The sequence below is a fragment of the Neophocaena asiaeorientalis genome, unplaced genomic scaffold (assembly GCF_003031525.2).
Source record: "Neophocaena asiaeorientalis asiaeorientalis breed wild unplaced genomic scaffold, Neophocaena_asiaeorientalis_V1.1 scaffold125, whole genome shotgun sequence".
Taxonomy (NCBI): Eukaryota; Metazoa; Chordata; class Mammalia; order Artiodactyla; family Phocoenidae; genus Neophocaena; species Neophocaena asiaeorientalis.
Window position 1 is genome coordinate 1,707,219 of NW_020174425.1, and position 11,329 is coordinate 1,718,547.

General features: G+C 41.2%; 1 protein-coding gene across 1 annotated transcript; it reads left to right on the top strand.

Annotated features, from left to right (window-relative positions):
* The first annotated feature begins 2,345 nt into the window (after positions 1–2,345).
* On the top strand, positions 2,346–6,347 carry TSPYL4 (TSPY like 4). Its single transcript, XM_024756675.1, has 2 exons — positions 2,346–3,661; positions 4,062–6,347. Exon 1 carries the CDS (start codon positions 2,407–2,409, stop codon positions 3,649–3,651), a length of 1,245 nt encoding a protein of 414 aa, XP_024612443.1. The 5' UTR covers positions 2,346–2,406; the 3' UTR covers positions 3,652–3,661; positions 4,062–6,347.
* The last annotated feature ends 4,982 nt before the right edge of the window (positions 6,348–11,329 follow it).

Genomic DNA, 11,329 nt, shown 5'->3' on the forward strand with positions numbered 1-11,329 from the left:
ATACGCGCGCACACACACACACACACACACACACACACACACACACACAATGGAATACTACTCAGCCATAAAAAAGAACAAAATTTTGCCATTTGCAGCAACATGGATGGACTTGGAGGGCATTATGCTAAGTAAAATAAGTCAGACAGAGAAAGACAAATACTGTATGATATCACTTATATGTGGAATCTGAAAAATATAACAAACTACTGAATATAACAAGAAAGAAGCAGATTCACAGATATAGAGAACAGACTAGTGGTTACCAGTGGGGGTGGGGGGAGGGGAAATATAAAGATGAGGGAGTGGGAAGTACAGACTATTGGGTGTAAGATAGGCTACAGGATGTATTGTACAACACAGGGAATATAGCCAATATTTTGTAATAACTGTAAATGCAGTATAACCTTTAAAAATTGTATAAAAATAGTAAAAAAAAATTCAGTACATACAACAAGAGCAAAAAGTTCACATGTAGTAGCCTTATGTAATTTTCTAATTTTATGTTCCAAATAGCAAACTCTTTCTTTCCTGCATGGCAAAGTAACTTTCACTCAGCATTTGCTTCTCTGTCTATTGGCTCATGTTATAATCCAAGAGAATTAATCCCTCAACAGTGAAAAGATTCTTTAAGAAAAGAAACAAGGCAGAGTAGTGTCAAAGAAAAACTCAAAGTCACTTAATTGTAGCATGCCGTTTCCTTGTTTATGAGCAGGATAAATAAATAGATTGATTTCACCCCACAAAGGCAAAAACAGGATTTATTAAAAGTGGAAAGAGGAGAGAGAAAAATAATTATAGTCTGGGAAGAGTGAACCTTGTTTGCACATTTTTTTTTTTTTAATGGCATAACTGATTAGCTGGCAGCAGTCAATATGGACAGTCTGTCCTTGAATATCTTAAGTGTTTATGGACTCTCTGGAAAACCTTTGTGAGCTAAACTATGAAGCTGGATGCCAGGCTGTTTCTCTGTAATGTCTGCCTGTATCTTTCCATCAGCACCTCATTATTAGCTGTACAGGTCTGCATTACTTCCTTCACCAGAAGTCTCAATATAACTGCTGATATTCTCGAAATCCTTTGCCCCTAAATCTTTACTTCTAACGAATCTCTTCTGAGTCCTTATTTGAAAGTGATCATAATCTGGGGTGCTTTGTAGTGGAATTTCTATTACAAAGAGTTATAATCATTTTTCTAATATGAATTTAAGACTTTAAACAAAAATATGCAAATTTAAGTTTTCCTTTTTTTCTTGCATTTTCCTAAGGATTAACACCAGTATTTTCACACTTCAACAAACAGAACAGATAGTAGTGATAACACTATCAAATGAAATGTATGAACGAACTGACCCGAATAAACAAGTTTTCTTTCTCAAATATTTTAACATTAACTCTTTAAATGTTACTTAAAATATTTTAATTAAGACAATTAGTAGCTCCGGTGCCTGCAAACAGTTGATCATGGCTTCTGCCCTGCAGTGAATTATCACAGAAGAAAAATTCGGCAAAATTGCTGGCTTCATGCCCACAGCCATTCTGAAGCAGGAACTCTTCAGATTAAGATTACAACCCGAGAGTAAGCACTATATAATATGTATACTTTCAGAAATTAAAATCCCCTTTGATTACGTTTCTTCCAGTAATGCTTAATGGCTGAATTTGCACCCTTGCCACGTGTGTGCGTCACCTCTAAGTGAGGAAAATACATTTTGCTACTAACATCAGTTGAAAGTGAAAATATTGTCCAGTTGCTTCAAAGGTGTTTGCCAAAGTACATATACTTTAAAATCTGTAAGGCAAATTGAAATAATCCTTTATTATGTCTTCTTAGGATGAGAGAAACTTCCCTTTTAGCTGCTCCTAATTTTTAAAAATCATCACATTTAACACAGCAACACTTTTCTTAGAAATCAAAACCTGCTCATCTCAATTCTTTGGTAACAGCAATGAATCCGTACGTTAAAGAAGGGCTGCGAATTGCTGAATCCAGTTTACTATACAAGAGAGGCCCCATGAGCTGAACTGAATAGACAATAACTAACCTTTCTTAACAGTTAAGTATTTTAAAAGACAGTAGGTGCCTTAGAAACTCATTCAGGGCCTTAGAAATCCACATTCACACAGTTCTCACTTGCTCGAGTTTGGTCTGTAACCATTTATGCAAGCCAAATCTTTTCTAGACTCACGAAATTCATAACATTTTGTAACAAAGAAACATCCTTGACTAGCAAAATCATAAGACGCAACGACCTCTCGCGCGATGTTGAGACGCTACCGCCTAACGTCACCGGTTGCCATAGCAGCATCCCCGCAGAGCGGAAAAGAGGGGTGGTGCGAGGGGCGGAGCGCGGCTTCGGCGGAGGACAACGGACTTTCTCCTCCTGCAGGTCTGACTTCTACCAAAATGAGCGGCCTGGATGAGGGCGACAACCTCCCTGTCGCTAAAACCTGCGGTCTCGCTACTCCCGACCATGCCCCGGGACATTCAGACCTAAAGCAGTGTGAGGGCGAGGAAACCGGGGCCACCCTGGTGATGGCGGACACAGGTGAGGGCGGCTTGGAGACCGCCGCAGAGGGAGGCGCGCCCCGGGACCCCGCGGGCTGTGGCCTTGCGCTCCGCATTCGGGTTGCTGGGAGTCGCGGCCGCGTTGCGACCAAAGCGGGCCAGAAAGAGGCTCCTGCTTCCACCGAGGGCATGGAAGCAGCCTCTGCCTCCACCTCGGTGGCAGCTGACAATAGCCAAAAAAATGGCTGTCAGCGTAGAGAGCTGCGCAGCCCTGCTGTCGAGAAGGCTCTAGAAGCCTGTGGCGCAGGGAGGTTGGGGTCTCAGATAATGCCTGGAGCGAAAGCCAAGGAAATGACGACAAAAAAGTGCGCTGTTTCAGCAGCAGCGGAAAAGGAGGGAGTAGCGGAGGTGGTGGTGGAGGAAAAGAAGGTGATACAGAAGGAGAAAAAGGTGGTAGGAGGAGCGAAGGAGGAGGCCCGGGTCAGGGCCCCGAAGATCAATAACTGCATGGATTCGCTGGAAGCCATCGATCAGGAGCTGTCAAATGTAAATGCTCAGGCTGACAGGGCCTTCCTTCAGCTGGAGCGCAAGTTTGGCCGTATGCGAAGGCTCCATATGCAGCGCAGAAGTTTCATCATCCAAAATATCCCAGGTTTCTGGGTCACTGCCTTTCGCAACCATCCCCAGCTGTCACCTATGATCAGTGGCCAAGATGAAGACATGATGAGGTACATGATCAATCTGGAAGTGGAGGAGCTTAAACACCCCAGAGCAGGCTGCAAATTCAAGTTCATCTTTCAGAGCAACCCCTACTTCCGAAATGAGGGGCTTGTCAAGGAATATGAACGCAGATCCTCTGGCCGGGTGGTGTCTCTTTCCACGCCAATCCGCTGGCACCGGGGCCAAGACCCCCAGTCCCATATCCACAGGAACCGGGAAGGCAACACTATTCCCAGTTTCTTCAACTGGTTCTCAGACCACAGCCTCCTAGAATTCGACAGGATTGCAGAGATTATCAAAGCAGAACTGTGGCCCAATCCCCTCCAGTACTACCTGATGGGTGATGGGCCCCGCAGAGGATTTCGAGACCCAGCAAGGCAGCCAGTGGAGAGCTCCAGGACCTTCAGGTTCCAGTCCGGCTAACTCCTGCCCTGTGAGAAGCTCCTGCACAAGTTTCCTTACCACCTCCTCTTGGACCTGTGCTTAGCCAACAGCATGTAGTCTTCCATTTACTTTCTCTTCACACTGGATTATTTTGTCCTTTTGTCCTTCTAAATCCTCAAAAATCAGTGGCAAGATAATCGCTTATATGCCCATGCTCTTTTTCCTCTGAGCCTTCCTGCTGTTCTGCATCGTTACATGTTCCAAGTGCACGGCCTTCCACTACTTCTATGCCAAGCACATGATACTGTAGATATGCACTCCCTTCTTTTGCATGCCCTTGGCCCTGTCTGACGATAGCCTCCTCCCAGTTTTTAAAGTGGTTGTCTACCACAAAGAAGCTTGATATACCTTTGCAAATACTTAGCTGGTGTACTTCATACTTTATGCAGGCTGTCCTCCTGATACCATGTACTCTGTGGCAAGATCTTTGAGTTTCACTGCTGCAAGATGAAGCTTATGTAGATGATGCCAGTCATCAACCCAAACTGAACATTCCAGGCTACCAATAACTGGTTTCCAACTGTCTTCCTGGGTCCATGCCATCCACGCTGCTGGTTTTCGCAGAATCAGCAGCTGGCTGGTGGGTGGCTACTAGGCATGAATGAGGTAACATGACAGGTGTCTATGTTATCATGTTGGTCGTCTTATGCCTTTGGGCACCCTGCATTGTGATCACATACTGGTGAGTATGAAGGCCTGTGATACGGCCCACCCGAACCTGCACTCAACCTTCTGAATGAGCTTTGCACAGGCACTGTCGCCTTCCTCTTCAGGAACTATCTGTAGACTTAAGCTCCTGGGTAGCACACAGGAACTATCCCCTTCCCTGCCCCCCAAATGGCTACCCATAAACCCAACTGGCTGTCAGGCAGGTTGGGCAGTCATAATATCACAGCGTCCAAAGCAAAGCTGGTGGGGGGGTCCCTTCAAGCAGTTAGCCTTTTTGAGCCCTAGCTGACAAACGACCCTTAATCTAGGCAACTTTATTAGGCATCCCCTTCTCAACCCCTCCCGCACCCATTCTGAACATGACAAAGTTGCCAGGGCAGGGGCACCGACGAAGAGGTCTTTCTAGTCTGTGGCGCCTGTTATACATCTGTCTCTGTCTACGTCTCCCTCCCCGACCCCCCACCCCGCACCGCTTCTTCCTCTCAGAAGCAGTTACAGCTCAGAAACGGAAAAGAAAACTGGCAAAGCAGGCTTTTTAATTTGCCCTCCCTTTGATTGTGTCCAGAAGGAGAAAGGTACTGTGCATCAGACTCCAGATCTCTTATTGCTGTCTTCTGCCCTCATGTCTCCACCTCACTTCCTTTAGCAAAGTCTAAACATGTCAAAGGAAAACCTGTAGGTTAATTGCCTACTTACGGGCATTGTTTTTTGGGGCCAACTCTGACAACCCCATCCTCTTCCTCATCCATTTACCAAAACCTTCTGTGTGTTTTCTTGAGCTTTAGTGTGAGAAGCTGAGAGGAGACAGAAGGGCCTCACAGTAATGGCTTCAAGACAGACCCAGAGCAGGCTGTGATCCAAGGCAAGCAAAACGTAGTTTCACTCCACTTTTCTAAGCATGGAAATTCTTTTTTGGGCCTTGGACCACTTAGAAATAACCCCAAGGCAGCATTTTGAGGGTCACTCGTGTCCTCTGTACTGTTCTTTGACTGCCCTGATGTCCCACAGCCTCCATCCTACTGCCTGGCCTTCTTGGCTCTCAGTCCTCAGCTTCTGCATTTCCTTCCCTGCTTCTGACCTAACAAATGAGGGAGCGGGCTGCAGACTGCATTGTGGGAGCTGCCAAGCCTCCCTCCTGGGGGTAAGGGTGTGTGTGAAAGTCTGCTCCGCGGGTCTTGGGATGTCTGGACACAGAGCAGTGGGAAAGGTGTCCTAGGCTGTAGAAACTGAAAGCTCAGAAAACAAATGAGCTTGCTGTGGATTGGGCTTGAGAAGGTAAACAGGAAAGACTGGAACCCTGTAGGGTCAGGGGTAGGAGGGGAGGCCCCTGAGGTTTTTCCCAGGAGAGGTGGGAGAATGAAAGTGGTTGATGTTTAAAGAGGATGGTGGGAGGAGTTGCGTTTTCCTTCAGTTTTTCCTAACTCCTCGAATTCACCAGTAGTTTTTTGTACACAAAAATGCAAGTCTAAATGTTTTGTATTATTTTAGAATATGTGAACGATTAATGGTGTATGCTCCTTATTTCACTGTGTTTGAGTAAAGTCCTGTTAATTCCTTTCTCCATTTATGCTTTCTGGCAAAATTGACATTTACAGGCATGCTTTTTGCTTGTAATTGAGAATGTGTGCAAAAATATCAGGCTTGTTTCCTGTGCAGTATGAAGACTTCTGTGAATATTCCCTAATATATCAGCTTGTTCTGTTCTCTCCTTATATAGCTCTATTCTTAGAAATATAATTGAATGTGACCTTTGAAACTGTGCTGTCTTGTGGAAGTGTTCTCAAACAGAAAAACCTAACTGTTGTCTTGATATTTCTTGGCCTAGCAGTAAATATTGTACTTGACATCCTGTGTTCCTAACCAGTGTAAGTACTTGTAGAATTGCTCTGTCAAACTAAACAAAGATAGTACTTTAGTCTTCTCCTATGTGCTCAAAGGAAAAATAAATCTGTTACTCTGCTGTATTTCTTGTTTTCACCAAAAAATAAAAATAAATAAGGCTTGTCTGTTTTGTCTAGGCTAATAAGTGGTTGGAAAATCATTAAAGTTATCAAGTCGTCACAGTAAGTATCATCCTGAACCTTAAAAAAAAAAGGCAATAGTGCACCTTCCAAGATTTTTTGTGTGAAAAATGGTAAATAAGCCCAAGTGCATACTCACAAACATATTTCCTATACAGTCAGTGTAGGTTTTGGTAATTGAAACACCATATATTGATTTTTGTCACTTAAAATACTGTTTTCAGTGGAAAATTATTCTCTATGCCCCATAATAGTTTACTTACATATTTATGTTAACTATGTCCCACCTTGGGCTGATTCTTTTATTTAATGAGCTTAAGATAGACTTTTGGAAGAATTAATCATTGGCTATTCTTTAAGTACTACTTAAATTGTTTTCCTACAACAGTGTAGTGCTCTAAAAAGAAAGAAAAACAAAAAAGTTATGACAAATATAAAGTCTAGAAACATGATATCAGACATCACAATGTCAATTACCAGTAATGTTTTGCTTTTCAGCAGCTATTACATGAAGAATACCGCATTCTCTGTAGCAGAGAGAACAATGAATGCTGCAAGGTCTCCATAGATGAATCACTGAATATTTTTAGCCATCTAAACAGAGATTTGACATAAATGCCCCCAAATTACTGATTTGAATTAGAGATTGTTAATTAAACATACAGTTAAAACAGACTTGCTGACTCTTGGTGCAATATTTATTTGCAAGCTCTATTTGCTGAAGTATAATTTTTCTAGGCCTGGAGAACTTTAAGTATTAGAGAGCTAAGGTTTCTTTTGCATGTTTTATACCTATCTTAGTCCTAAATTCCCTATACAATGTTCATTTTACTTTTTCAATTCAGCGATTAATTTCTGCCTTGTCGACCATCTGTTTCAAGCATAACTCTTTATCCTGTTCTGGATGTAATCAGAAAATCATTTTTGTTGGTTTACTATCAGCTTTAGTCTAACCAGTAGTACTCATTTTCCTAGTAGGCTGGTGCTACTCGTTTGTTACAGATTAACATGGTTTCTGTTCTGTTTAGTCTAATAAAATTAGACTCAGTTAACATTGTCTAGGATTCACGTACCACCCGATCGGTTAACTCATATAGCCCTGCTCCATTTCTTTGCATTGCCTTTTTGTTTTTCTTCCTCAATTCTAGACCCCAATTATTCTTAAATCAGACCTCCAAACCAGTTAAAGAGTTTCTCTCATCCTTTTCACCCAAGAAGTATTACCATTTTGGTCTGCTTGGGCCATTATTGCCCTATGAGTAATAGTGACATACTTCATAATTTCCCTGGCATTCTCTTCTATTTTTCTGGGTATTCAGCTCAGGCCAGACACCCACAAAGTCTTCTCTGACCTTCCTTACCAGGCCCCCTACTCCTCCACATCACTCCTCCTGCTGCTTTTGCTTCTGCTTTACCTCCAGTTGACTCACGTTTCCTTACATCAGTTTTCATCATTAAAAACAACCCCCCCATAAATGACCAATATTCCTAATCATTGAGTTCCCAGTCTCATAGAGTCACAAATTAAGCCTTCGATACCCAATTTTGCGTCAGATATGCATTCCCTGGCTTGACAATCTGAAGAGATTTGAGGTGACAGTAGGGTACTTCCATGTTTGTCCTTATGTTACCTTCATAATCCTGACAGTTTTACTGTCCCCTTTTAAACAGTTGAGAAAATAGGCTCAGAAAGTTGAACTAAATTGCCTAAGATGCAAATCACAAATTGTGCTTTCAAGCTAGGGTACCTTCCACTGTATCACAGCCATCTGTACTAAATTTGGCATAAAACAAAACAAAAACCCTATTTATATGAGTATTCAATTGAAGGTTATTCTTAACCCATTCATGATGGTCTTTGAAGGGTTTTTTTAAAATCACTTATTTTCATTAATACAGAATTCCGTAGTTACAGATTAAAATACTCCTGAAGTTACATATGTAATCATGATGTTTGCTGCATAAATGAAGTTAGCAGTTTGCTCCCTTCATTGAAGGGAGTAAATGTACAAAAAGGACTTTTATTTATTTAAAACATTTTTTAAAAATTGTATATTTTATTTTATTGTACTTAATTTCTGCTGTACAGCAAAGTGATTCAGTTATGCATGTACATTTTCTAAAAATTCTTTTCCATTATAGTTTATCACAGGATATTGAATATAGTTTCCTGTGCTATACAGTAGGACCTTATTGTTAATCCATCCTATATATATAATAGTTTACATCTGCTAACCCCAACTCCCACTCTATCCCTCCAACACACCTCCATCCCTTGTCAACCGCAGGCCTGTTCTCTATGTCTGTGAGTCTGTTTCTGTTTTGTAGATAGGTTCATTTGTGTCATATTTTAGATTCCACATATAAGTGGTATCATATGGTAGTTGTCTTTCTCTTTTTGATTTACTTCACTTAGTATGATAATCTCTAGTTGCATGCATGTTGCTGCAAATGGCATATCATTGTTTCTTATGGCTGAGTAGTATTCCATTGTATACATATACACCCAATCTCCTTTATCCATTCATCTGTCAATGGACATTTAGGTTATTTCCATGTCTTGGCTATTGTAAATAGTGTTGCTGTGAACATAGGGGTATATGTATCTTTTTGAATTATAGTTTTGTCCAGATATGTATCCAGGAGTGGGATTGCTGGATCGTATGGTAATTCTATTTTTAGTTTTTTTGAGGAACCTCCGTACTGTTTTCCATAGTGGCTGCACTAACTTACATGCCCATCAACAGTGTAGGAAGGCTCCCTTTTCTCCACACTCCAGCATTTGTTGTTTGTAAACTTTTTAATGATGGCCATTCTGACCGGTGTGAGATGATACCTCATTGTAGTTTTGCTTTGCATTTCTCTAATAATTACCACCATTGAGAGTTTTTTCACGTGCCTGTTGGCCATCTGCATGTCTTCTTTGGAGACATGTCTGTTTAGTTCTGCTGCCCATTTTTTGATTGGGCTTTTTTGTTGTTGAGTTGTGTGAGCTGTTTGTATTGGGTTGGCCAAAAAGTTTGCTTGGCTTTTTCTGTAAGATGTTACGAACTTTTTGGCCAACCCAATATATTTTGGAAATTAAGTCCTTGTCAGTCTCACCGTTTGCACATATTTTCTCCCATTTCATAGGTTGTGTTTTGTTTTGATTGTACTTTCCTTTGCTGTGCAAAAGCTTGTAAGTTTGACTCTGTCCCTTTATTTCTGCCTTTATTTCCATTGCCTTGGGAGAATGACCAAGAAACACTGGTATGATTTACATCAGAGAATGTTTTGTCTGTGTTTTTTAGGAGTTTTGTGGTGTCATGTCTTAAGTATTTATTTTGAGTTAATTTTTGTGTATGGTGTGAGGGTGTGTTCTAACTTCATTGATTTACATGTAGCTGTCCAACTTTCCCAACACCCCTTGCTGATGAGACTGTCTTTTTCCCATTGTATATTCTGACCTCCTTTGTCGAAGACTAATTGACCTTAGGTGTGTGGGTTTATTTCTGGACTCTCTATTCTGTTCCATTGATCCATTTGTCTGCTTATGTGCCAATACCACACTGTTTTGATTACTGTAGCTTTGTAGTACTGTCTGAAGTCTGGGTGGGTTATGCCTCCTGCTTTCTTCTTTTCCCTTGTTTTGGCAACTCTGGGTCTTTTATGGCTCCATAAAAATTTTAGGATTATTCTAGTTCTGGGAAAAGTGCCATGGGTAACTTGACAGGAATCATATTAAATCTGTATATTGCTTTGGGTAGTATGACCCTTTTAACAGTATAAATTCTTCCAAGATCATGGGATATCTTTCCATTTGGAATCATCTTCAATTTTCTTTATTAATGTTTTATAGTTCTCAGCATATAAGTCTTTCACTCCCTTGGTCAGGTTTATTCCTAGGTTTTTTTTTTGATGCAATTTTAAAGGTGACTGTTTGTTTACAATCCCTTTCTGATATTTCATTCTTAGTGTAAAGAAATGCAACCAATTTCTGTATGTTAATCTTGTATCCTGCTACCTTGCTGAATTAGTTTATCAGCTCCTGTAGTTTTTTTTTTTTTCTTTTGCAGTATGCGGGCCTCTCACTGTTGTGGCCTCTCCCGTTGCAGAGCACAGGCTCCAGACACGCAGGCTCAGCGGCCATGGCTCACGGGCCCAGCCGCTCCGCGGCATGTGGGATCTTCCTGGACCAGGGCACGAACCCGTGTCCCCTGCATTGGCAGGCAGACTCTCACCACTGCGCCACCAGGGAAGCCCCAGCTCCTGTAGTTTTGTGTGGAGTCTTTAGGGTTTCCCATATATAGTATTAAGTCATCTGCATGTAATGACACTTTTACCTTTTCCCTACCAATTTGAATACCTTTTATTTCTTTTTCTTGTCTGACTGCTGGTGCTAGGACTTCCAATACTATGTTGAATAGAAGTGGTGAGAGTGGGCATCCTTGTCTTGTTCCAGATTTTAGTGGGAAGGCTTTCAGCTTTTCACCATTGAGTATTATATTGGCTGTGGGTTTGTCATAAATAGCTTTTATTATGTTGAGATATTTTCCCTCTATACCCACTTTGGTAAGAGTTTTTATCATGAGTGGATGTTGAATTTTATCAAAAGCTTCTTCTGCATCTATTGAGATGATCATGTAATTTTTGTCTTTTCTTTTGTTGATCTGGTGTATCACATTGATTGATTTGCGTTATGTTGAACCATCCTTGTGACCCTGGGATGAATCCAACTTGGTCGTGGTGTAGGATCCTTTTTCTGTGTTGTTGGATTTGGTATGCTAATATTTTGTTGAGAATTTTTGCATCTATATTCTTCAAAGATATTGGCCTGTAATTTTCCTTTTTGGTAGTGTCTTTGTCTTATTTTGGTATCAGGACGATGGTGGCTTCATAGGCCTGTATGCTAATATTAAATTTAAGTCCTCTGTCCGTTAACACAATTTTCCTTTCTTATTTCATGTAACTTTATTAAAGAATATACA